This window comes from Hyperolius riggenbachi, unplaced genomic scaffold (assembly GCF_040937935.1).
Source record: "Hyperolius riggenbachi isolate aHypRig1 unplaced genomic scaffold, aHypRig1.pri scaffold_168, whole genome shotgun sequence".
Lineage (NCBI taxonomy): Eukaryota > Metazoa > Chordata > Amphibia > Anura > Hyperoliidae > Hyperolius > Hyperolius riggenbachi.
Window position 1 is genome coordinate 87,438 of NW_027152379.1, and position 27,937 is coordinate 115,374.

The following is a 27,937-nucleotide window of genomic DNA, read 5'->3' on the forward strand; positions in this document are numbered from 1 at the left end:
AAGGAATTTTTCCCTTTTGGGGCTAATTGGACCATGCCTTGTAAGGATTTTTTCGCCTTCCTCTGGATCAACATGAATATGTGAGGGAGCAGGCTGGAGTTGTACTTTGTACTGGTTGAACTCGATGGACGTATGTCTTTTTTCAACCAAAATAACTATGTAACTATGTAACTAAGCACTCCTTGAAAAGTTTGACTTTTGGTTCAATTTTTAGGCAGGTTTGCTGCTATGTTCCCTCCTATTACCCTCCCAAATCACCTGTGCATAAGTATTCACAGCCTTTGCTCAATACTTTTTGGATGCAGCTTGGCAGCAATTGCAGCTTCAAGTCTTTTTGAATATGATGCCACAAGCTTGGCACACCTATTTTCGAGCATTTTTTCCCATTCCTCTTTGTTACACTTCTCAAGCTTCATCGGGTTGGATGAGAAGCGCCTGTGCACAGTTATTTTAATATCTCTTCAGAGATTTTCAATCAGATTCAAGTCTGGGCTCTGGCTGGCCACTCAAGGACAGAGTTGTCCTGAAGTCACTCCTTTGATGTCTTGGCTGTGTGCTTAGGGTTGTTGTCCTGCTGAAAGATGAACTGTTGCCCCAATCTGAGTTCAAGAGCGCTCTGGAGAAGGTTTTCATCCACGATGTCTCTTTACATTGCTGCAGTCCTTTTTCCCTTTAAACTGACTAGTCTCCCAGTTCCCGCCGCTGAAAAACATGCCCACAGAAAGATGCTGCCACAACCATGCTTTACTGTAGGGATGGCATTGGCCTAGTGATGAGCGCCGCTGTCCTTGGTTTCCTCCAAACTTGAAGACTGGCATTCACATCAAACAGTTCAATCTTTGTCTCATCAGACAATAGAATTTGGTTTTTCATAGTCTGAGAGTCTTTCAGATGCCTTTTTGGCAAACTCCAGGTGGGCTGCCATTTGCTTTTTACTAAAGAGTGGTTTCCGTCTGGCCACTCTACCATACAGGCTTGATTGGTGGATTGCTACAGGGATGGTTGTCCTTCTGGAGGAACATCTGCAGGAACATTTCAAGGACGATCAGGGGAAACAGGATGCACCTGAGCTCAATTTTGAGCGTCATGTCAAAGGCTGTGAATACTTACAGTATGTACATGTACTTTCACTTTGTTTTTTTTTGCTTTTTTTTTATAAATTTGCCCAAACCTTAAGTACATTTTTTTTCACATTGTCATTTGTGTTGTGTGTAGACAAGACAAATAACATTTATATCACGCTTTTCTCCTGGGGGGACTCAAAGCACCAGAGCTGCAGCCACTAGGGCATGCTCTATAGGCAGTAGCAGTGTTAGGAAGACTTGCCTAAGGTCTCCTACTGAATAGGTGCTGGCTTACTGTCTACTTTTTCTCTTGTATTGAGCATAAATGGTAAATGCTAGGCCAGCTTCAGTTAGTACTGTTGTGGTACAGCAGTTAGGGTACTTGCCCACCACACAGTGAGACCCGGGTTCAAATCCCAGCCAATGTGAGTTGGCTTTTATGCTACAAATCCTTAAAGGGAACCTAAATGGAGAAGGACTATGGATTTTTCCTTTTAAAATAATACCAGTTGCCTGAATCGCCTGCTGATCCTGTGTCTCTAATACTTTTAGCCACAGCCCCTGAACAAGCATGCAGATCAGGTGCTCTGACTGAAGTCAGACTGGATTAGCTGCATGCTTGTTTCAGGGTGTGATTCAGCCACTATTGCAGTCACAGAGATCAGCTGGACTGCCAGGCAACTGGTATTGTTTACAGGAAACAACCATATCACTCTCAGTTTAGGTTCCCTTTAAGCAACCTAATGTTTCTATTGCATTGAGCATAAATAGTAAATGCTAGGCCAGCTTCAGTTAGTACTGTTGTGGTACAGCGGTTAGGGTGCTTGCCCACCACACAGTTAGACCTGGGTTCAACTCCCAGCTATGGTATGTAAACTGGTTTTTGAAATAGTATAATTCCCTGGCAGATGAGACCCTCCTCCCTCTGGGAGGAGGGAGAAGGGGAGGGAGAAGGGGAGGTGGGAGGAAGCAGCTTTCCCTTAACTAATTAGTGTAGGCAGACAAGTGAGTGAAATGGCATAAGGACCTTGCTTGGAGGGAGGGAGGGAGGGGGGGCGGGCCTTCAGCAGCGAGAGCAATGTGTTTGGCAATAATGTGACTGCTGACTGTGATGTAGAGAGTCAAAGTTTTGCTCATTAGAGCATTATGGGGCGAATCGAACTTCCGCAAAAGTTTGCCTGGTGCAGGCGAACGTGAACCCCCAAAGTTCGCTGGCGAACAGTTCGCTACATCTCTAGTAATCAGTAACAAGCTGCTCCCCATCCCCTTCTTGCTCCTCTGACACTGTAGTTGCCATTGGCAGGATTTGCTATGTATAGAGTGCTTGGGGGTAATCAGTAACAAGCTGCTCCCCACCCCCTTCTTGCACCTCTGACACTGTAGTTGCCATTGGCAGGGATTGCTATGTATAGAGTGCTTGGGGGGTAATCAGTAACAAGCTGTTCCCCATCCCCTTCTTGCTCCTCTGACACTGTAGTTGCCATTGGCAGGGATTGCTATGTATAGAGTGCTTGGGGGTAATCAGTAACAAGCTGTTCCCCACTCCCTTCTTGCACCTCTGACACTGTAGTTGCCATTGGCAGGGATTGCTATGTATAGAGTGCTTGGGGGTAATCAGTAACAAGCTGTTCCCCATCCCCTTCTTGCTCCTCTGACACTGTAGTTGCCATTGGCAGGGATTGCTATGTATAGAGTGCTTGGGGGTAATCAGTAACAAGCTGTTCCCCACTCCCTTCTTGCACCTCTGACACTGTAGTTGCCATTGGCAGGGATTGCTATGTATAGAGTGCTTGGGGGTAATCAGTAACAAGCTGCTCCCCATCCCCTTCTTGCACCTCTGACACTGTAGTTGCCATTGGCAGGGATTGCTATGTATAGAGTGCTTGGGGGTAATCAGTAACAGGCTGTTCCCCATCCCCTTCTTGCACCTCTGACACTGTAGTTGCCATTGGCAGGGATTGCTATGTATAGAGTGCTTGGGGGTAATCAGTAACAAGCTGCTCCCCCTCCCCTTCTTGCACCTCTGACACTGTAGTTGCCATTGGCAGGGATTGCTATGTATAGAGTGCTTGGGGGTAATCAGTAACAAGCTGCTCCCCATCCCCTTCTTGCACCTCTGACACTGTAGTTACCATTGGCAGGGATTGCTATGTATAGAGTGCTTGGGGGTAATCAGTAACAAGCTGCTCCCCATCCCCTTCTTGCACCTCTGACACTGTAGTTACCATTGGCAGGTTTTGGTGCGCTGTATCAATAGCTATGTATAGAGTGCTTTGGGGGCCCCATTGTAAAACTTGCATCGGGGCCCACAGCTCTTTAGCTACGCCACTATGAATGGCTGTGCCTGTTGGTTGATTTAAAATATAATCCAAACCAATGGAACAATAAAGCTGCAGACCAACTTCAACTGAAATTTCACCTTTTTTACTCCGTCCTGAGCAAAAAAAAATGTTGAAAACAGAATGGGGTGTGCAGAATCAGATGGCCTGAAAACCGTATCACAGGTCTCCCTGTTTCGTCAGAGGCCACACAAACAAACACTGGCCTCTGACAAAGTGGGGAGACCCAATGGCTGCCAGGCTGTCTTTACACCTCATTCCGATTTTTGGCCGGATGTATGGTTCTATTGCTTTGGTTGTCATTTGAAAGACGCTTGAAGGAAGAATGTCCACTCATAAGTGCTAAATGTTCAGATGTGGGATCATGCAGCCTGCAGTGGAAATTGGCTAGTAAGGTTTACTTTGCATTAGCTCCTGAAAATGCACTTTGACTATTCTCTTATGATGGCCATTCATGGTACATTTTTTCATCCAATCTTACCATTTCTATGTAATATAAGGGAGCTGCCTAAATTATCCTTTCAGTATATTCACTTAATTTACTCTTATACTACATAGAAATGGTAAGATTGGATTAAAAAATTGTACCATGTATGGCCACCATAAGGCTGCTGTACACGTTGGTGTCTTTTGTATAATGATATCTTTCTCTCACAGGTGTTCCACCAAATGATTCCAGTTTTATGGTCAATGCTGTCCTTATGCATCACTTCAAAAGAGGAGCCTGGTACCCGCGAGGAGGAAGCAGTGAAATTGCCTTCCATATGATTCCCATCATCGAGCGTGCTGGAGGGAGAGTGCTCGTGCGAGCCCCAGTGTCGCGGGTCCTGCTGACCAATGGCAAGGCTACAGGTAAAAAACAGAAAGGATTATGGGAAAAATGACAAGAAGAGATTCTTAAAGGGAACTAAACTCAGAAGGATGTGGATTTTTCCTTTTAAAATAATACCAGTTGCCTGACTCTCCTCCTGATCCTGTGTCTCTAATACTTTTAGCCACAGCCCCTCAACAAGCATGCAGATCAGGTGCTCTGACTTAAGTCAGGCCTAGTGCACAACAAGCGGTTTTTGGAGCGATCCGCCGGCCGCATCCGCCTCTAAAAACGCTTGGCTAATGTATTGCAATGGGATGGTGCACACCGGCGGTTTGAGGTTTTTGCCCAGCCGCAAACGTGCCTCCTGCTGCACGTTTGCGGTTTTCTGAAGTGTTTCGTCCTCAATGTAAAGTATAGGAAAAACGCAAACGGCTCTGAAAAACGCTACTTCAGAGCAGTTTGCCAGGTGTTTTTGTTACACACTGTTCAGTAACAGCTTTTACTGTAACAATATGTGTAATCTGCTACACAAAAACACACCCAAAACCGCTAGGTATGTTTAGAAAACCTCTCTAAACCTACCTAGAATCGCTCTGAAATCAGCTCCCAAAACCGCTAGCATATTGCGCATCCGCTAGCGGTTTTGGTGTGCACTGGGCCTCAAACTGAATTAGCTGCATGCTTGTTTCAGGTGTGTGATTCAGCCACTACTGAACCAAAGAGATCAGCAGGGCTGCCAGGCAACTGGTATTGTTTAAAAAGAAACATCCATATCTCTCTCAGTTAAGGTTTCCTTTAAAGAGAACCCGAGGCGGGGTTCTCACAACAAAATCCCAATACAGAGGCTGGGTCTGCCTATCGAGCCCAGCCTCTGTTGCTAATCAGATCCCCCCTAAATCCCCCCTGTGCTCAGCGAGACCCCATAAATCACAGCCGCGCTGTGCTGGCTGTGTTTACCTTTGTAACGTCAGTCTCCGCTCTCCCCCACCTCCTGCATCACTCCGGTCCCCGCCTACGTCCCTTCCCTCCAATCAGCGGGGAGGGAAGGGACGCGGGCTGGGACCGGAGCGATGCCGGAGGCGGGTGAGAGTGAAGACTGACATTACAAAGGTATACACAGCCCGCTCTGACAAGCTGCGTGTCAGCAACGCATCTGTGTTTAATGGGGGGATTGCAGAGCGCAGGGGGGCTTAGGGGCAATCTAGATAGCAACAAAGGCTGGGCTCTATAGACAGACCCAGTCTCTGTATGGGGATTTTATTCTCAGAACCCCGCCTCGGGTTCTCTTTAACCACTTAAGCTCTCAGTCGTTTTCACTTTATGCATCCGAGCAATGTTCACCTCCCATTCATTCGCCTATAACTTTATCACTACTTATCACAATTAACTATATCTTGTTTTTTACGCCACCAATTAGGCTTTCTTTAGGGGGTACATTTTGCTAAGAGCTACCTTACTGTAAATGCATTTTAACAGTAAGAATAAGAAAAAAAACGGAAACAATTCATTATTTCTCAGTTTTCGGCCATTATAGTGTTAAAATAATACATGCCTCCATAATTAATTGATTGACTTCAGTAGAGGCAGAGCTACAGCACTAAGCTCTGCCTCCCCGGGCAGCAAAATCCACGACTCTGAAAGTGGTGGATGTTTGCCCTCGGGTTTGGGGGGTAAAAAGCCCTTGTTGTGCTGCAGGAGTGCAGCATTTCAGCACAGATAATATTGCTTTACATATGTAGCAGATACAAATAATTATTTTATTAGGCTTCAGACTCTCTTTAGGGCTCGTTTCCACTATCACGAATCTGCATGCGTCCAACGCATGCAGATTCGCACATGTAATGCAAGTGGGTGGGCCTGTTTCCACTGTAGCGTTGTTGAGGTGCGTTTTTTTCAGCGTTTAAAAAACGCACAAAAGAGCCAACGAATTCGCCTGCGAGTGGAATGCATGCGAATCGCCGCTAATGTATTTAATAGGGAATTCCCATGCGGCTATGGTATGCGAATTTTCATGCGAATTCGCATAGGTACCAATGTAACTTCAAACAGGCAGTGACATGGTTAAATTCGCATATACCCTCACCTATGCGAATTTGCATGCGAATTCGCGGCAAAAACCGCGAAAAAAATCGCATCCGCATGCTATTTCATCAGCGGTGGAATCCAGGCGATTCTGCACCGCCATAGTGGAAACGAGCCCTTAAGTTCTAATCAAATTCAAAAACTGCAAATCAATATTTTTTTTGGTACTTATCCGTTAGCCGGGCGCATCCGGCAGGTGGCGCTGTTGTAGCGAATTTCATTCATGCTTAGTTAACGTTAGTGCTGTGTGAATGGAAGCGCCGCAGGTGGCGCTAATTACATTGATACGGCACATAACAATAACAGTGTTAATGGGAACTAATATGTATTTCAAGTGGCCGGAACTGTTACTTAATGCAATTAAAATGAAGGCGGCGGCAATGTAACAGATGAAGCCACCGCCTTCGTCTGTTCTTCGTCTTCTTCTCCCCCTTTGCCCTCCTCTGGCTTTTATACAATGCTGGCAGCTGGGGGGGGACATGCGTCTCCCCCCAGAGTCGTTCGCTACAACAGCGCCACCTGCCGGATGCGCCCGGCTAACGGATAAGTACCTTTTTTAAAAACCACACTAGCTATGTTACTATGTTACCTGGTATAAAAAAAGAATCATCTATTTCAAAATATTACATTTTTGTTGCATCGCAGACTGTCACAAAATATCACAAAATAGTTTCCCTGCTCAATGTACTCAATACAACTCGTAACAGCCAAGTGAGAAATAATTTTTTTTTAAAAACCCAGAATCATAGAGATGCATAAAGTATCCCCACCCCTTCCAAAAAAAAAAAACCCGGTACCTGTGAACTCACTCAGGTGCGACTCGTCACTTTCTTTGCATGGTAAAGTAATTGGCCTCCACCTGTGATCAGCTGTAATCATTTAGATGATTTCAGCCTCAGGCCTGGAACCCACTGAAAAACGCAAACGCAAAACGCAACCGCTAGCGTTTTGTCTGAGCGGTTTGCAAGCGGATTCATGCGCGTTTTGGGTTGTGTTTTGCAACATTGTATTTTTTTCCCCAGCGGGTGCCTAGCGTTTTGCGTTTTGCGTTTTTATCCTGATTGGTCCTGTGAATTATTTTTCATTTTGTCACAGTGTGCTGAACCGCAAAACGCTAGCAAAACCGCTCAGTTTAGGTTTTGCTGAGCGTTTCTGCTAGCGGTTCAATACTTTACATTGAAGCGCTAACGCTCCCAAAATGCTGCAGGTCCTGCGTTTGCGTTTCTGAGAAACGCAAACGCTCCTGTGGAAGTTGCCCCATCCATTAACATTAGCCCAGCGTTTTGGCAAACTTTGCTAGCGTATCACAGTGCTGCCAAAACGCTGCCAAAAGCGCTCCAGTGGGTTCCAGCCCTAAGGCCACATACACACATCAGACTATAGTCTTTGGAAAATGAAAGATCACAGACCAATCTTACCACCCTGCCATGTAGTATGAGAGCCATACTCTACACAGTCTATTCTGTGGAGCTGAACTCCACATCAGACAGAAATCTTACCTCCTACCATGTAGTATGAGAGCCATACTCTACACAGTCTATTCTATGGAGCTGAACTCCCCATCAGATAGAAATCTTACCCCCTTCCATGTAGTATGAGAGCCACACCTACACAGTCTATTCTATGGAGCTGAACTCCCCATCAGAAAAAAAATCTTGGCAAGATGCTGCACACACAGATGCTGTACAGACACAAAAGATCAGTAGCTGCAAAAGATCTGTTCCTGCCAAAAATCCATTCCTGCAAATTGCAATGATAGTCTATGAGATCTGCAGATCATCATACACACATGATTTAACTGACATTCGTCTGCAGATCTGCAGATCTGAAAATCCATCCTGGTGGATCTGATCTGCAGATGAATGTCAGTTAAATCATGTGTGTATGATGATCTGCAGATCTCATATCTATCATTGCAATTTGCAGGAATGGATCTTTGGCAGGAACAGATCTTTTGCAGATACTGATCTTTTATGTCTGTACAGCATCTGTGTGTGCAGCATCTTGCAAAGATTTTTTTCTGATGGGGAGTTCAGCTCCATAGAAAAGACTGTGTAGAGTATGGCTCTCATACTACATGAAGGGTGGTAAGATTGGTCTGTGATCTTTCATTTTCCAAAGACTATAGTCTGATGTGTGTATGCACCTTTAGAATGGAGCATTCAATGCTTGGTAGTTCAACTGAAAGAAAATTAGATAGGGCTGGAACCCACTAGAGCGATTTTATGAGCATTTAGGGAGCGATTCAAACCGCTAGCGATTTTCCTAAACGCTCAGCTAATGTTAATGGATGGGCCAAATTCCACTGGAGCGCTTGCGATTACCAAATCGCAAAACGCAGGACATGCAGCATTTTTGGTGTGTAGCGTTAGTGATTAGAGTTAGCGTTTCTGCAATGTAAAGTATATAAACTCTGGTGTTATCGCTCATCAAAACCTGCACAGAGCGATTTTGTTAGCGTTTTGGAGTTACTGCACACTGTAACAAAATTAAAATTAATTGAAAGGACCAATCAGAATTAAAATGCTAATCGCTACACAACCGCTGACAAACAGAATACACTTTTTAAAATTGCTCCTAAAAACACTCATGAAATCGCTTACAAACCGCTGATACAAAACGCTAGCGATTGCGATTAGCGATCGCGTTTTGTAGTGGGTTCCAGGCCTAACTATGGATGACACAGATCTGACAGATTTGATAGATTTTGGACTAGTTTATCTTCCCAGAGGGGATTCTCAGGTATTTCTTTATTTACAAAAGGACTTACTGACTTAGTCCCACTGCCAAGGTAGAGTGCAAATGAGTAGAGAAGGCAGCAGGCATCTTTGCAGTGGCGTAACTAAGGAGCTGTGGGCCCTGATGCAAGTTTTACAATGGGGCCCCCCAAGCACTCCACACATAACAATTTATATGGCGCACCAAAACCTGCCAATGGCAACTACAGTGTCAGAGGTGCAAGAAGGGGATGGGTAACAGTTTGTTAATGATTACCACTATTCAAAGTATCTATAGAAGTGATTATTATAAGCACAGGACCAATAGAGAGCTAATACTGTAGTTGAGGAAGGGCCCTTTGGGGCCCCTCAGGCCCAAGGGCCCCGATGCGGTCGCTACCTCTGCACCCCCTATTGCTACGCCCCTGCATCTTTGTATAGATTCTAGTAGGATACAATGAAGATTGCAGAGTCGGCACTGCTGCATGATGTGCATTTATTTTCAGATGGTGGATTCATCACATGGTGTACAGCAGGGCTGCCCAATAGGTCGATCGCGATCTACCGGTAGATCGCGACCGCCTCCTTGGTAGATCGCGGCCTCTTGGCCGCGTCTCGTTAATGTTTGTTGCGGCCAGCAGCTCGTGTTTAGCTGCTGGCCGCTGGCCAATAGAATGCATGCAGGCAAGGAGAGAGGGAGGAGAGAGGCGGCGCGTCCGCTGCGTCATGGCTGGGGGCGGCGGAGGGCAGCCTGTGTAATGTGCGTGTGTAACGTGCCCGGCGCCGCCCCCAGCCATGACGTAGCGGCCGCGCCGCCTCTCTCTTCGCCGCCGCTTCTCTCCTACATCCCATTGGCCTGCCAGAGTCTCTCCTCGCCGCCTCTTCTCCTCCGCCTGCAGGTACATATACCTGGCTAACCTACACTGGGGGGCCCTATACCTGGCTAACCTACACTGGGGGGCCCTATACCTGGCTAACCTACACTGGGGGGCCCTATACCTGGCTAACCTACACTGGGGGGCCCTATACCTGGCTAACCTACACTGGGGGGCCCTATACCTGGCTAACCTACACTGAAGGGACCTATACCTGGCTAACCTACACTGGGGGGCCCTATACCTGGCTAACCTACACTGGGGGCCCTATACCTGGCTAACCTACACTGGGGGGCCCTATACCTGGCTAACCTACACTGGGGGGCCCTATACCTGGCTAACCTACACTGGGGGGCCCTATACCTGGCTAACCTACACTGAAGGGACCTATACCTGGCTAACCTACACTGGGGGGCCCTATACCTGGCTAACCTACACTGGGGGGACCTATACCTGGCTAACCTACACTGGGGGGACCTATACCTGGCTAACCTACACTGGGGGGCCCTATACCTGGCTAACCTACACTGGGGGGCCCTATACCTGGCTAACCTACACTGGGGGGCCCTATACCTGGCTTACCTACACTGGGGGGCCCTATACCTGGCTAACCTACACTGGGGGCCCCTATACCTGGCTAATCTACACTGAGGGCCCCTATACCTGGCAAACCTACACTGAGGGCCCATATACCTGGCAAACCTACACTGAGGGCCCATATACCTGGCAAACCTACACTGAGGGCCCATATACCTGGCTAACCTACACTGAGGGCCCATATACCTGGCTAACCTACACTGAGGGCACACAACCTATGCTGCAGGCACATATACCTGGCTAACCTACGCGGGGGGGGGGGGGGCGTGCTTAGCATTTGAGACGTTGGTAGATCTCCTGGCCTCGGCAAATTTAAAAGTAGCTCGCGAGCCGAAAAAGTGTGGACACCCCTGGTGTACAGTATATAAAAAAGGTTACACATACCGTGTAAAAATCTTGAAGTTGTGAGCTGGTGGTGGGTGCTGGGTGCAGGCTTAGCCTGACGGCCGTTTCGCGCTATCTGAGCGCTTCTACGGAGGCTGTATGGCGGGGATACACTGGCTGGGAAAATATACCCCCTGCTTCGGCGTACGGCGGACTTCCGCCCTCTGGTGCCGCCCCTACACTTCCCATTCAGCCTATCATGTAATTGGGCGCATCTGCGCTTCATGACAGGCTTACGTGGGGAAGGAGGAAACTTAACTACTGGTGCCGAGTCGGACCAAACTTAATTAGACGGTCACTGGAGCTATTGCTCCATACGGCAGCTAACAGATGGTGCTAAACTGCAGATAGATTCATAATAATTGTGTAGTGCATTATCTGTATAGATTCTTCCCAGGTACTGCTTTTGAAAAGAATTAAACTAGGTGCACACATAGCAGAAACGCTAGCGTTGCGGAAAACACTGCGTTTTTGCCGCTAATGGAAGTCTATGGGCCGCTGGAAAAGACGCATATCAAAAATGCATATGCGGTTTTGATACATACGTTTTCAAAAACGCTAGTTTTCTTGCATAATCTTTGAAAACGCAGCAAAAACGCATATAATGAAAGTCAATGGAAATGCAATGGTATGCATTTTCCGTGTGTTTTTCTATGTTTATTTGGTTAAAAAAAATGTTTTCTGATGTATTTCCTCTTCCTGTTGTCTTCCTAGTGATTTACATAAAACGTAAAAGAAAATGCATGAATAACGCATACAAAACGCATATGCGTTTTTTATATGCGAACCGCAAAACGCTTGAAAGACGCATCTGCGGTAAAAAAACGCTGATGCAAACACAACAAAAACGCAGCAAAAATGCACACAACATTAACATAAAACATGACATTAAACGCAGCTTTTCTTGTTATGTTATGTGTGTACCCAGCCTAAAGGTAATACAATACTGAGAATCCCCCATGCGTTGATAAACTAGCCCAAACTCTGTCAGATCTGTCAGCTTTTTGTTATTTACAGCAAGTGACAGCGCGGACATACAATTAAGCCACCAGGAGATTTGGGCGTAAGGTAAAGCCGAAAAACTGTTCACCTTGCTCCTGCAAAAGTCGCTGTGGAGCTAATTACTAATCCCCCCTCTAGAACTCAGTGGATAGCGGAGAAAAAATGTAATTCGGCTTCTAGCTATTGCTGGTGGATGAATGCAATGTTTTAATAGTAATTTGTACTCCATATTTTGACAGCGCCCAAATTACTCACTATAGCTGTAATTCGTATTACGGCCCAGGTAAGTGTTTTTACAGCGTTCTAGTGATAGCAAGATAGAAAAGTCATTTATAGTGTATTTTACTCAATATTTGTCCTTCAAGATAGAGATTAAACATTGGCTTATTGACATTCCAATCCTTGCACAATCTGGGCCCTGGATAACTGAAGGACTTGTTGCAATAACTTGGTCACTCTCAGAGTTGCACCTCAAAACTTTTCGAGACAGGCACCATACATTTTGAAACTCCGTCCCACACCCAATCAGGACAGCTCCATCCCAGGAGCTGTACGGTAGGGTTGGAAGAAAAAAGTCACTCCACCGAAAAGGCTACATTAAGACTAGATTGAGGTTTGCCAAAAATCACCTTGAAGTCTGAGGCCTGATGAAGGTAGTTGTTATGGTCACATAAGGCCAAAATCAAACTATTTATTTAGTCTCAACACAAAAAGATATTGCAGTTTTAGAGCAGGTGCAGAGACGAGCAACAAAATTGATACGTGGGATGGAAGGTCTCACTTATCAAGAAAGGTTAGATAAACTGGGTTTATTTAGTCTAGAGAAAAGACGCCTTAGAGGGGATCTAATTAACATGTATAAATACATCAGAGGGCAATATAATAGCTTGGCGGATGAGCTTTTTGTCCCTAGGCCTTCTCAAAGGACTAGAGGACATGATCTGCGTATGGAGGAAAAACGTTTTAGCCATTTATTTAGGAAAGGGTTCTTTACAGTAAGAGTGATTAAGATGTGGAATGCATTGCCACAGGAAGTCGTTATGGCAAACTCTATACTTGCATTTAAAGGGGGCTTAGATGCTTTCCTTGCATTGAAAGACATCCATGGCTACAATTACTAGGTAATGCCTAATGATGTTGATCCAGGGATTTTATCTGATTGCCATCTGAAGTCGGGAAGGAATTTTTGCCCTTAGGGGCTAATTGGGCCATGCATGGTGGGGGTTTTTTCGCCTTCCTCTGGATCAACAGGGATATGTGAGGGAGCAGGCTGGTGTTGTACTTTATACTGGTTGAACTCGATGGACGTATGTCTTTTTTCAACCAAAATAACTATGTAACTATGTAAAACATGTTCCTCTTTGCACTGGTAATGGCTCAGTACCTGATAGCCGTAAGAAAACGCTGTTTTTGGGTATCCCCCTTCATATATGCCCCTGGAGTGTACAGTGCTTGGAAGAACAAAGAGAAATCGAGAGCCCAATATAGTGTAGTATTGTTAAGTTGGTTGTGGTTAAAAGCAAAATATTTAGATATACTCACAAACATGGGTTACCCATAGGCAACCACTTCAAGTGCAGGTGGGGAGTATTAGAACCTGACCCCACTCAGGTTTTTAAGATGTCGCTCTCTGTAGATGGGAAACGGGGTAGCACCCCTCCACCGAGGATGGACTCAAGATTTCAGCAAGGCTTGGTGTACAGAGGCGCCAGAGTAGAATAAAAACGTTTAAAAACCGTCTAAAAGAGGGGGATGTTCAGGTGGACTTACCTCCCTCAAAAATAGAAGCAGGACCACACCTGCGAAACGCGTTGCACTAAGTGGAGTTCAAATAAAAAAAAATTTGTATTGATATATTGTGACTCAATTGAGTTTTATATTTTTGAGGGAGGTAAGTCCACCTGAACATCCCCCTCTTTTAGACGGTTTTTAAACATTTTTACTCTACTCTGGCGCCTCTGTACACCAAGCCTTGCTGAAATCTGGAGTGTACAGTGTAGGGGCTGCGTGCTTCTGGTACTCCAAGAAGACAACCCTCCTTTTTAGGCGATCAGCTGGCTTTTCTTTGTGATTAATAAAAAGCAACAACAAAATCGAATATGAGCCCTCTGGCCTTTTATGTACTAAACAACCTCCAATAAAGACGTCATAAACAATTCAATTCTGCTTCCTCATTAGGAGTAGCGGTACAGAGAAAAGAGGAAGAAGTACTTATCCATGCTCCCATCATCATATCTGATGCCGGCCTCTTCAACACCTATGAGCGACTTCTTCCCCCAGAGATCAAAGCTGCTCCAGGTAAGTGGACTTAATCTTTAAAGAAAACCTGTCACGACAAACAGTTCCCCTGGGAGGCACTCACCTCGGGTGGGGGAAGCATCCGGATCCTATCAAGGCTTCCCCCATCCTCCTGTGTCCCACGGCAGTCTCGCTGTGCCCCTCCGAATAGCGGGGATGTAAATATTTACCTTCCCGGCTCCAGTGCAGGCGCAGTATCGGCTCTCTGCTCGGAGAGGTGAGGGAACTTTTTTTTTTGTTACAGGTTCTCTTTAATGCGGACCTGAACTCACAACTTCCTCTCTGCTCTAAAAGAAAAGCAACAACATCAGTGGCGTAGCTAGAGATTATGGGGCCCTCAGATGCAGTGCCACCTGCCCCTACCTTATGGATGTAAGCTAATTGGGCAATTTACATTCTCATGCAACCCACACTGTACATAGTCCGCTGAGACAAAGTCAGAGGTTGGAGAAACACAAGAAAGTTAATGGTGAAAGCATTACCACCTGGGCCCCCTATGCTCCAGGGCCCCATAGCAGCTGCTATGGCTATTGCTACACCCCTGAACAGCATAATAACCTTGAGGCTACTTTCACACTTAGACATTGCGTTTTGATGCGTAGTTTTGACTACGTTAAAGTCACAACTCAAATTAACAACGCAACGTCCCAAAAATGTCACAACGCAACTCTATGCCCTGTTATCGTCACATACAGGCAATGAAAAGCATGCTTCCAGGTTACTACTGAGCATGTGCAAACAGTCCAACGCAGTTAATAACGTGTATAACGCACAGCATGCAGCACTGCCTAATAACGCTACACTTTACACACAAACGCAACGTGTGCACTGTGACTGTCGCACAGACTTAGTACTGCTGTGCGTTAGTTCCGCGTTAAATCATTTTCTAATGTGTGACTTTAACGTCCCACTGTGAAAGAGGCCTTAAAGAAAAAACATTTCTTTGTTACAGCTGATACAAATCTTGCAAAAAAAAAAAAAAATAAACCCTGAATTTTGTCGACTTCCTGCTTTCATGGAAGCAGACATAGGGACCTAAACGCTTGCACAGAACAGAACAAAAACAGTGATAAAATGAACCCGGGTACGTATATAGAGAGTTTAGCCTGTCTAATTATGCCTCATCTGTGACTAATCACAAGTGTGATTTGATCTCTCAGCTATGTCAGCTGGATGCTTTGGCAGAGCAGCTAATTTGTAAACACAGGATGTTAACCCTATGTGTGCCTCTGTTAAAGCAGGAAGTAGACACACTGTGGATTTATTGCAGGATTTGCATCAGTTGTAACAAAGAAATGTTTTTCTTTAAAGGTTATTATGCTATTGCTTATCTTTTGGAGCAGAGGGGAAGTTCGGAGTTCAGATCCTCATTAAAGCTATCACTGATCTTTGGCTGACATAAAGTAGAAGATCTACCATGTTTCCTCGAAAATAAGACACTGTCTTATACTCATTTTCAGAGGATGTCTTATTTTTGGGGGAAACACTGCTAGTATTCCTATACAAAATGTATTTCTTGCAGGCAGAGAACTCTGTCAGGCTCCCCAGAGCTATGATAGGATAAGCTGTGTGTCCTGGGAAGAGGGGAAGTGCTGCTGATGCTTATCACGGCAGACCAGGAGGGATGGCTCCAACAAAAACACAAATAACCTGACACATATACAGGAATGTAAAACTCACATTATACTGCTGCTCTCCTGTACCCAGGCTTTGTATTGAGCGTGACTTGCTGGTGTCATGTGGGCTGCTGCCAGGTAGGGCTTACATTCGGGGGATGTCTTATATTTCAAGCATGCTAGGAATTCCTGCTAGGGCTTATTCTCAGGGGATGTCTCACTTTATGGGAAACGCGGTACTAGTTAAGCATGTCAAAGACTAGAAACCAAGCAATTTTCTAAGATGGTAAGGAAAAAAAATAAAAGGAATGATGATGTCTGGGTTAAATGCTATAGAAAAAAAAACATCTGCTTGACTGAGGTGGCTGAAGACTCAGGGCATTAGGCTACACATATGGGACCTGAGCCTGGGGTGCCGTGTTCTAGTTACACCCACTGAAAACACAGTCTTAGGAAGAGGAAATAAGGGGTAAGAGCTCACTAATTCTCACAAATTGTAGTATTAAAACTCTTAAAGTGTACCTGAAGTGACATGTTACATGATGAGATAATTATACACATATAGCACTAGCCCTACTAGGAAATTATCTGAAGTATCTTTCTGTTTTCCAGTGCAGCAAGCGGTAAAAAAAACTATGCAAGAAAATGTATCCACAGCTTGTGGATGTCAGTCAGGGTTTCTAAAGAATAGAATAGAAACCAAAACTGCTGAAAAACAGTGGGATGAGGCCCTCTGAGGGAGGCTCCTGTGCTTCTTACCGCATGCACTTTTTATTGCATTACTGATACCACCACCATACCGCCCAACCACCTCTGCTGTGATAACAGCTGGACAGCACGGCAGCAGGATTTCCCCCCCTGGATCGAGTCCTTCGTTCAGCCCACATGTGAATGAAGTTCTGACCGTCCAGTCTGAACTGTGACACAAACGGCTACATTAACCACTTAAGCCAATCTGGACGGATATATTGGTCCAAAAATCGCCACTTAAAGGCAATCTGGACGAATATATCCATCCAGCAGTGTTGCTTAGTGATGGGAATTCCGGCTCTTCTCAGAGAATCGGCTCTTCTGAATCGGCTCCCATTAAAGAGCTGGCTCTTACGGCTCTCAATCGGCTCTTCATTAACTATCACTGGACACCACTCAGAATCAGAGTAAAAGCCCCGCCCCCGTCTCCATGACAACACTAGACTGCTTCGCTGACTGGGGCAATCCCTCCTGCTACTGCTCTGCTCTGCCCCATACACTCCTACAAGCTGCAACTACAGGACTACATCTCCCAGCATGCCTCAGCGCCCTTTATTACACAGCAAATCAGAGCTGTGTGGGGCGGCTGAGGCTCTTTTAAAACTGAGATCCGGCTCTTGTCGTTCACAGCAAAGAGCCGGCTCTTAGAGGTGGCTCGTTCGCGAACGACCCATCACTTTTGTTGCTGCTCTTGTGCATGTGTATTCGCATGCAGGCGGCGTGTTCCCCGGCTCATTCCACGCCTCGTTCCCCGCTGCTATTACCGCTGCTTGAACCAGAGGCTTATGCTACTGTGGCTTGCTACTCTTGTTGGATTTCCTTGCCTTACCTTTCTCTATTGGATAAGATGACCCTGGCCTATACATCTGCTGACTTAATGTCCCTATCTGTGGCTTATACACTAGGAATATATGAATCAACCTACCATCATTTGAAGATATTGCATCATTTTTGAACTATCCGCTTGTCCTACAATTGGAACTTTCATATATATTATTTTTTCTTTGCAGTGGGGCAGGTGCACATGCTTCACTTCATCTCCTTGATTACAGGTCCAATAGGGGCTAGTTATTGGATGAGGGTAATTGAAGGCTGTAGGGGAGGGGCTTTTTAGGTGGGGTGGGTGCTTCTTTGGGGAGGCTTGGGAGGCTCACATTTTTAAATTGTTTTTGATACAGTGATTAATAAAAGTTTGTGTAGATATTTTCTTAAAAATAGTCTGAGCTGTTTTTGTTTGATTTGGACCATACCCACCCATATATATCTCACAGTGTTTGATGTACAATGGCTGGGTGGGATGGCCCAGGTGATGCAAAATAAAATAGGACAGACCATACCCCTTTGAGATTAATACCCCGGTTTTGTAGGGTTGATTGTGACCTATAAGGTCAAGGGGTTGCTTTCTGGCTGTCCTAAGTGGCAACGGCTGTCTGGCGATGTTGCGGTGGGATGCCCTTTTGACACGGGTGGAGCAGGAATGTTCACAGACCCAGGGAGTGAGGGATGCTCAGCAGCTCATCAATGGTGGTTTTAGAAAACTGACCAGATTATATGAAAGAAAATCTAGAATTTGGTGGAATCTGAAGTACAATAAAACGTATCTTGATGACCAATTTGCCCCCCTTTGGTTACGCTTTCAGGTCTTTCCTCATAGATGTAATCTGAGTGAGGATTTTAAAAAACGTTGGGAGAGGAATTTTGAATGTTGCGCCAAGATATGTCTCACTCTTATGAATGAGTTGGACACGGATGACCTGGCCGCTCTGGAGGTAGAAATTACAAAGGTATCAGAAACCCTTGAGCCGTTTAAGAGCGACACACTATATAAAACTAGGAGTGAGGAGCTTGAGAAACACATCACCCAGTTTAATAAAAATTTAGTGATACAAAGGGACAAAAAAGTTTTGAGGGACAGGACAGCCTATAAAGTGGGCACCGCCTACAGGTGGAATAATCCATTTCCCAAATTTCCCAAAGGTAAACCTAAACCAAAAGTCCCTAGTGGAAATAAACCCATACTATCAGAAACTGAGGAATCGGACTCATCAGTGGCCCCTAGCAGCTCGGTTTCAGATAGCTCCGTCTCTGTAGGGGAGGGACTACGAAAACACGACACACGGTCAGGACGTGAACCCCCTAGAACAAGTAAACAGAGGGAGAAGGAGAGAAAACCTAAAAAACAGAATCCCTCATGCTCAGAGGATTCGGATGGGAGGGGGGTGGGGGGAGATGTCAGCCGGGGGCCCCATGGAAGCGATGGGGGCCCGGCCTGTGGCCCCTCATCTTCCTCTTATTCGGGGTCGGATTTTTTGGTCGGTGCCCAGTCGGGGAAATAGTCGAAGCGAGCCCTCCCCCGGGACAATCTGTGTCGAGTGGGGACTTACGGGTCATCAATTTAACAGGCGAAACCATTCCTCAATCTTATCTTAAATTATTGTCTAAGGGTTTGGGCTTCTGCCCTACGTATAATGCAGATATTTTTGAAACTGTGGTAGACCTGCACCTCTTTGGTCGCAGAATCCTGCTACAGTCGTTTTATGATAACTCTCAGAAACGGTCAATGCTAACTCAAGACGATAAGCCTTGGTCTGAGGAGGATTTGGCAGCTCTGCAGCACCTGCAGGAGCTGGCGTCTGAGAGTTCGGTTTACCCTGATGACACGGAATTGGTTCCCTTTGGGTTGGGTCCTCGCTTCTTCCTTCCCCGGCTGGAGGATGTCGGACTAAGAAATAGATCACGGAAATTTCCCCCGTTTAACTTAAGTCCAAATCTTAAAACATTTATTGATGTGGTAGAAAAAGATCTGGTGAAATTGAAGGGCGACAGGTCATCCGTTGATAACCTTGAATTGGAAGAACGTGAGACACTTAATGAATTAATAGAGAATAGGAGGTGGATTGTGAAACCTTCAGACAAGGGGGGCAACGTTGTCATTCTGTCTGTGGATCTGTACAGAAATATGTGTCTGGATATCCTCAGCAGACGTGAGTGTTATGTGAGGGTCCCGGCGTCCAGGGTCACCATGTGTAAACATAAACTTTTTTCAATCATTGACGAGGCAGTCATCAGGAATGTAATAGATGACAATACGGCGCAGTTTTTGAAGGTTATGAGTCCCATATGTCCCACCTTTTATGCGCTACCAAAGGTGCATAAGAGATTGGATAAACCTCCTGGTCGTCCAATTGTCTCGGGACGGGGTTCGTTGACTGAAAAGATCAGCGTTTATATAGATCGTTTTTTACAGCCGCATGTGCAGGCATTACCTTCATATATCCGGGACACATCTCATCTCTTGCGCGTCCTAGATGGATTGCAGCTGCCCATGGGGACGCTATTGGTGACCTTGGACGTGGAGGCCCTCTATTCAAGCATTCCGCATGAACTCGGAATACGGGCGGTGGGCATATTTTTGAGCGAGCTGGGTATACAGTGCACTGCGCACAGTGAGTTCCTACTGACTTTGCTGGAATTTTTGTTGACTAATAATATCTTTATTTTTGAGGGCTCCCACTACCTCCAGGTGCAGGGGGCAGCGATGGGGACGACCTGTGCCCCGTCGTATGCAAACCTGTACCTGGGGGAGTGGGAACGGTGGCTTTTTGCCAATGATGGTCTCTCGATGTACCTGTGCCACATTTTGGCGTGGCACAGGTACATAGATGACATCATCATGTTTTGGACAGGGGGTGGTCCCCTATTGGAGGAGTTTGTAGGGACGTTGAATGAAAATTCCAGCAATCTGAGATTTACTATGGAGTTTAGCACCTCGGAGGTCCCCTTCCTGGATATCTCCATCCGGATAGATGGGGATGGCCAGTTGGCAACACGCCTGTACAGAAAAGAAACCGCAACTAACTCACTTCTTAGGGCGGACAGTTTTCACCCCTCGCATACTTTAAGGGGTATCCCTACTGGCCAATATTTGCGAATAAGACGCAACTGTTCTGAAGATGCGACTTTTAGGGAAGAGGCCAACACCCTAAGGAGGAGATTCAGGGAAAGGGGATATCCGGAGGGCACCCTGAAGAAAGCTTTTAGAAGAGCGGATGCCAGTGCGCGGGCTTCTTTGCTCGCGACTGGCTCCCGTGTGAGGGACAGTGGTGAACAAACTGTGCGCTTTTGCACCAGATATTCAGCTCAACACTCCAAGATTGCCCACATAATTGAGAAACATTGGCACATTTTGACCAATGATTCCAGATTGAACAAAATCATTCCTACCAAACCTTTATTTTCTTTTAGACGGGCTCCTTCTTTGAGAGACAGGGTGGTTGGTAGCCACTTTTCGGATCCTTCTATTGGATCTAAACATTGTAAAGTGACAGGCACTTACACCTGTGGTGGCTGCACCATGTGCAGGTATATACAGGTGGGAAAAAGTGTCAGGCTGCCGGATGGTAGAAACTGGGAATTGGCACATTATGTTAATTGCAATACCACTTTGGTAGTGTACCTTCTCCTGTGCCCTTGCGGGGCATTTTATATAGGTAAAACCAAACGTGAACTATGTTCACGGATTTCTGAACATGTGACCAATGTAAAAAGTAAAAGCCTTTCCAGTTTCACTCCGGTAGCCAGACACTTTAAAACTATGCATGCGGGTAGCCCTACCGCAATGCGGTTCGTAGGCCTTGATCGGATCCATGCCTCCATTAGAGGTGGGGACATGGATCGCCTATTACTGCAAAAGGAGTCACGCTGGATTTTCGAACTTGAGGCTACCAGGCCCCCTGGTTTGAACGAGCATACTAGTTATGCTTCGTTTTTACCACTTTGATGGGCTTGTGGGATCTGTAGCTGATCTGGTATCTGTGGCACGTTTGGCCGACCCCGTGGATGGGGGGTTCTCCTGCCGCACATCGCCAGACATCTAGAAGTGTGATCGCTGTATAGGTATTTGCCATATTATGGGCTGATGTTTGCCCTTATACCAGGAATGTTTACATACGCGGCTGATGTTGATATGAGCCGCGATTTATGTTGAGCTCTTGGGTATTTGATTCAATATAAGCTGGACCTTTTCTGTTGTCACTATATAATGGGTTTTGGGTATTGTGTTATTGTAGAACCTAAGATTCAATGTTCTGTATGCTGCATTTGGGAGGATCTGAGATTTGTTTACCTGATGCCGCCCCTGTGCTGTTTCCCTTCCTGGTCTGGTGTGGGCTGGTGTTGTGCTCGTCCTCGCCCGCCCCCTCCGGCGGCATGTCTGGGCGTGGGGGCGGGGCTTGGCGGACGCGCCGTGTTGGTTGCTTGGCGACTTTCGCGTGGTGTCTGCCTGCCCCGCCCCGTCGCCCGGCGGGTGTTCGGGCGGGTGGGCGGTGCCGTGCTGACGCTTCGGTTGGATGATTGGTGCCTGCCCGTGGTGTCGGCCGGCTCCGCCCTCCCGCCCGGCATTGGCCGCCGGTGGGGGCGGGCGTGGTTTGGCCTCTCTGCCCTTGCCGAGACCTCGGGGGGAATAAATAGGAGGCGACACAGGAAGTGTCATACCTCCAGAGGAAGCCGGAAGTCCGGCGAAACCGGTCGAGGACGCATGTGCTGCGTCCCGGCCTCCCCGCACCACGCACCTGTGATTTGCCTGGCCAATGGCCGTACACCTGGGCATCTAGTCCACCCGGCAGCCTCATCCAGCATCCACTAGCCCCAGCCGAAGACCAGCCTGCAATGATTATCCAGCCACAGACTATTGAGGCCATCTGGCGGGCAACTTCTGGTTGATCCTGGAGAGGAGCTACAGCATATGTAAGAACAATCCATGTTACTTAAGGCTTGCTTGCTCTCTTCTTCTTTGTGCTGCTGCTGCTGCCAAACGGATTCCACTGTGCTGGTGGCCTGCTTGCTGTGTTGCTTGTGCTGCATTAACCTGATTGAACTGTGCTGAGGCAATGATAATTACATGCATTACCCTATGAGGGAGAATTTGTACGCATGGATGGTTATCTCTACTGCTTGAACCAGAGGCTTATGCTACTGTGGCTTGCTACTCTTGTTGGATTTCCTTGCCTTACCTTTCTCTATTGGATAAGATGACCCTGGCCTATACATCTGCTGACTTAATGTCCCTATCTGTGGCTTATACACTAGGAATATATGAATCAACCTACCATCATTTGAAGATATTGCATCATTTTTGAACTATCCGCTTGTCCTACAATTGGAACTTTCATATATATTATTTTTTCTTTGCAGTGGGGCAGGTGCACATGCTTCACTTCATCTCCTTGATTACAGGTCCAATAGGGGCTAGTTATTGGATGAGGGTAATTGAAGGCTGTAGGGGAGGGGCTTTTTAGGTGGGGTGGGTGCTTCTTTGGGGAGGCTTGGGAGGCTCACATTTTTAAATTGTTTTTGATACAGTGATTAATAAAAGTTTGTGTAGATATTTTCTTAAAAATAGTCTGAGCTGTTTTTGTTTGATTTGGACCATACCCACCCATATATATCTCACAGTGTTTGATGTACAATGGCTGGGTGGGATGGCCCAGGTGATGCAAAATAAAATAGGACAGACCATACCCCTTTGAGATTAATACCCCGGTTTTGTAGGGTTGATTGTGACCTATAAGGTCAAGGGGTTGCTTTCTGGCTGTCCTAAGTGGCAACGGCTGTCTGGCGATGTTGCGGTGGGATGCCCTTTTGACACGGGTGGAGCAGGAATGTTCACAGACCCAGGGAGTGAGGGATGCTCAGCAGCTCATCAATGGTGGTTTTAGAAAACTGACCAGATTATATGAAAGAAAATCTAGAATTTGGTGGAATCTGAAGTACAATAAAACGTATCTTGATGACCAATTTGCCCCCCTTTGGTTACGCTTTCAGGTCTTTCCTCATAGATGTAATCTGAGTGAGGATTTTAAAAAACGTTGGGAGAGGAATTTTGAATGTTGCGCCAAGATATGTCTCACTCTTATGAATGAGTTGGACACGGATGACCTGGCCGCTCTGGAGGTAGAAATTACAAAGGTATCAGAAACCCTTGAGCCGTTTAAGAGCGACACACTATATAAAACTAGGAGTGAGGAGCTTGAGAAACACATCACCCAGTTTAATAAAAATTTAGTGATACAAAGGGACAAAAAAGTTTTGAGGGACAGGACAGCCTATAAAGTGGGCACCGCCTACAGGTGGAATAATCCATTTCCCAAATTTCCCAAAGGTAAACCTAAACCAAAAGTCCCTAGTGGAAATAAACCCATACTATCAGAAACTGAGGAATCGGACTCATCAGTGGCCCCTAGCAGCTCGGTTTCAGATAGCTCCGTCTCTGTAGGGGAGGGACTACGAAAACACGACACACGGTCAGGACGTGAACCCCCTAGAACAAGTAAACAGAGGGAGAAGGAGAGAAAACCTAAAAAACAGAATCCCTCATGCTCAGAGGATTCGGATGGGAGGGGGGTGGGGGGAGACGTCAGCCGGGGGCCCCATGGAAGCGATGGGGGCCCGGCCTGTGGCCCCTCATCTTCCTCTTATTCGGGGTCGGATTTTTTGGTCGGTGCCCAGTCGGGGAAATAGTCGAAGCGAGCCCTCCCCCGGGACAATCTGTGTCGAGTGGGGACTTACGGGTCATCAATTTAACAGGCGAAACCATTCCTCAATCTTATCTTAAATTATTGTCTAAGGGTTTGGGCTTCTGCCCTACGTATAATGCAGATATTTTTGAAACTGTGGTAGACCTGCACCTCTTTGGTCGCAGAATCCTGCTACAGTCGTTTTATGATAACTCTCAGAAACGGTCAATGCTAACTCAAGACGATAAGCCTTGGTCTGAGGAGGATTTGGCAGCTCTGCAGCACCTGCAGGAGCTGGCGTCTGAGAGTTCGGTTTACCCTGATGACACGGAATTGGTTCCCTTTGGGTTGGGTCCTCGCTTCTTCCTTCCCCGGCTGGAGGATGTCGGACTAAGAAATAGATCACGGAAATTTCCCCCGTTTAACTTAAGTCCAAATCTTAAAACATTTATTGATGTGGTAGAAAAAGATCTGGTGAAATTGAAGGGCGACAGGTCATCCGTTGATAGCCTTGAATTGGAAGAACGTGAGACACTTAATGAATTAATAGAGAATAGGAGGTGGATTGTGAAACCTTCAGACAAGGGGGGCAACGTTGTCATTCTGTCTGTGGATCTGTACAGAAATATGTGTCTGGATATCCTCAGCAGACGTGAGTGTTATGTGAGGGTCCCGGCGTCCAGGGTCACCATGTGTAAACATAAACTTTTTTCAATCATTGACGAGGCAGTCATCAGGAATGTAATAGATGACAATACGGCGCAGTTTTTGAAGATTATGAGTCCCATATGTCCCACCTTTTATGCGCTACCAAAGGTGCATAAGAGATTGGATAAACCTCCTGGTCGTCCAATTGTCTCGGGACGGGGTTCGTTGACTGAAAAGATCAGCGTTTATATAGATCGTTTTTTACAGCCGCATGTGCAGGCATTACCTTCATATATCCGGGACACATCTCATCTCTTGCGCGTCCTAGATGGATTGCAGCTGCCCATGGGGACGCTATTGGTGACCTTGGACGTGGAGGCCCTCTATTCAAGCATTCCGCATGAACTCGGAATACGGGCGGTGGGCATATTTTTGAGCGAGCTGGGTATACAGTGCACTGCGCACAGTGAGTTCCTACTGACTTTGCTGGAATTTTTGTTGACTAATAATATCTTTATTTTTGAGGGCTCCCACTACCTCCAGGTGCAGGGGGCAGCGATGGGGACGACCTGTGCCCCGTCGTATGCAAACCTGTACCTGGGGGAGTGGGAACGGTGGCTTTTTGCCAATGATGGTCTCTCGATGTACCTGTGCCACATTTTGGCGTGGCACAGGTACATAGATGACATCATCATGTTTTGGACAGGGGGTGGTCCCCTATTGGAGGAGTTTGTAGGGACGTTGAATGAAAATTCCAGCAATCTGAGATTTACTATGGAGTTTAGCACCTCGGAGGTCCCCTTCCTGGATATCTCCATCCGGATAGATGGGGATGGCCAGTTGGCAACACGCCTGTACAGAAAAGAAACCGCAACTAACTCACTTCTTAGGGCGGACAGTTTTCACCCCTCGCATACTTTAAGGGGTATCCCTACTGGCCAATATTTGCGAATAAGACGCAACTGTTCTGAAGATGCGACTTTTAGGGAAGAGGCCAACACCCTAAGGAGGAGATTCAGGGAAAGGGGATATCCGGAGGGCACCCTGAAGAAAGCTTTTAGAAGAGCGGATGCCAGTGCGCGGGCTTCTTTGCTCGCGACTGGCTCCCGTGTGAGGGACAGTGGTGAACAAACTGTGCGCTTTTGCACCAGATATTCAGCTCAACACTCCAAGATTGCCCACATAATTGAGAAACATTGGCACATTTTGACCAATGATTCCAGATTGAACAAAATCATTCCTACCAAACCTTTATTTTCTTTTAGACGGGCTCCTTCTTTGAGAGACAGGGTGGTTGGTAGCCACTTTTCGGATCCTTCTATTGGATCTAAACATTGTAAAGTGACAGGCACTTACACCTGTGGTGGCTGCACCATGTGCAGGTATATACAGGTGGGAAAAAGTGTCAGGCTGCCGGATGGTAGAAACTGGGAATTGGCACATTATGTTAATTGCAATACCACTTTGGTAGTGTACCTTCTCCTGTGCCCTTGCGGGGCATTTTATATAGGTAAAACCAAACGTGAACTATGTTCACGGATTTCTGAACATGTGACCAATGTAAAAAGTAAAAGCCTTTCCAGTTTCACTCCGGTAGCCAGACACTTTAAAACTATGCATGCGGGTAGCCCTACCGCAATGCGGTTCGTAGGCCTTGATCGGATCCATGCCTCCATTAGAGGTGGGGACATGGATCGCCTATTACTGCAAAAGGAGTCACGCTGGATTTTCGAACTTGAGGCTACCAGGCCCCCTGGTTTGAACGAGCATACTAGTTATGCTTCGTTTTTACCACTTTGATGGGCTTGTGGGATCTGTAGCTGATCTGGTATCTGTGGCACGTTTGGCCGACCCCGTGGATGGGGGGTTCTCCTGCCGCACATCGCCAGACATCTAGAAGTGTGATCGCTGTATAGGTATTTGCCATATTATGGGCTGATGTTTGCCCTTATACCAGGAATGTTTACATACGCGGCTGATGTTGATATGAGCCGCGATTTATGTTGAGCTCTTGGGTATTTGATTCAATATAAGCTGGACCTTTTCTGTTGTCACTATATAATGGGTTTTGGGTATTGTGTTATTGTAGAACCTAAGATTCAATGTTCTGTATGCTGCATTTGGGAGGATCTGAGATTTGTTTACCTGATGCCGCCCCTGTGCTGTTTCCCTTCCTGGTCTGGTGTGGGCTGGTGTTGTGCTCGTCCTCGCCCGCCCCCTCCGGCGGCATGTCTGGGCGTGGGGGCGGGGCTTGGCGGACGCGCCGTGTTGGTTGCTTGGCGACTTTCGCGTGGTGTCTGCCTGCCCCGCCCCGTCGCCCGGCGGGTGTTCGGGCGGGTGGGCGGTGCCGTGCTGACGCTTCGGGTGGATGATTGGTGCCTGCCCGTGGTGTCGGCCGGCTCCGCCCTCCCGCCCGGCATTGGCCGCCGGTGGGGGCGGGCGTGGTTTGGCCTCTCTGCCCTTGCCGAGACCTCGGGGGGAATAAATAGGAGGCGACACAGGAAGTGTCATACCTCCAGAGGAAGCCGGAAGTCCGGCGAAACCGGTCGAGGACGCATGTGCTGCGTCCCGGCCTCCCCGCACCACGCACCTGTGATTTGCCTGGCCAATGGCCGTACACCTGGGCATCTAGTCCACCCGGCAGCCTCATCCAGCATCCACTAGCCCCAGCCGAAGACCAGCCTGCAATGATTATCCAGCCACAGACTATTGAGGCCATCTGGCGGGCAACTTCTGGTTGATCCTGGAGAGGAGCTACAGCATATGTAAGAACAATCCATGTTACTTAAGGCTTGCTTGCTCTCTTCTTCTTTGTGCTGCTGCTGCTGCCAAACGGATTCCACTGTGCTGGTGGCCTGCTTGCTGTGTTGCTTGTGCTGCATTAACCTGATTGAACTGTGCTGAGGCAATGATAATTACATGCATTACCCTATGAGGGAGAATTTGTACGCATGGATGGTTATCTCTACTGCTTGAACCAGAGGCTTATGCTACTGTGGCTTGCTACTCTTGTTGGATTTCCTTGCCTTACCTTTCTCTATTGGATAAGATGACCCTGGCCTATACATCTGCTGACTTAATGTCCCTATCTGTGGCTTATACACTAGGAATATATGAATCAACCTACCATCATTTGAAGATATTGCATCATTTTTGAACTATCCGCTTGTCCTACAATTGGAACTTTCATATATATTATTTTTTCTTTGCAGTGGGGCAGGTGCACATGCTTCACTT

At 46.8% G+C, this 27,937-nt stretch overlaps 1 protein-coding gene across 3 annotated transcripts in view; it reads left to right on the forward strand.

Annotated features, from left to right (window-relative positions):
• The window catches only part of LOC137543695 (all-trans-retinol 13,14-reductase-like), a 90,051-nt gene that overhangs the window by 20,760 nt on the left and 41,354 nt on the right, over positions 1–27,937 (forward strand). For all 3 annotated transcript variants that reach the window (XM_068264815.1, XM_068264816.1, XM_068264817.1), the window contains exons 5-6: positions 4,061–4,255; positions 14,053–14,172. In XM_068264815.1, coding sequence (XP_068120916.1) covers positions 4,061–4,255; positions 14,053–14,172 — 315 coding nt within the window. The remainder of the gene's footprint in view (positions 1–4,060; positions 4,256–14,052; positions 14,173–27,937) is intronic.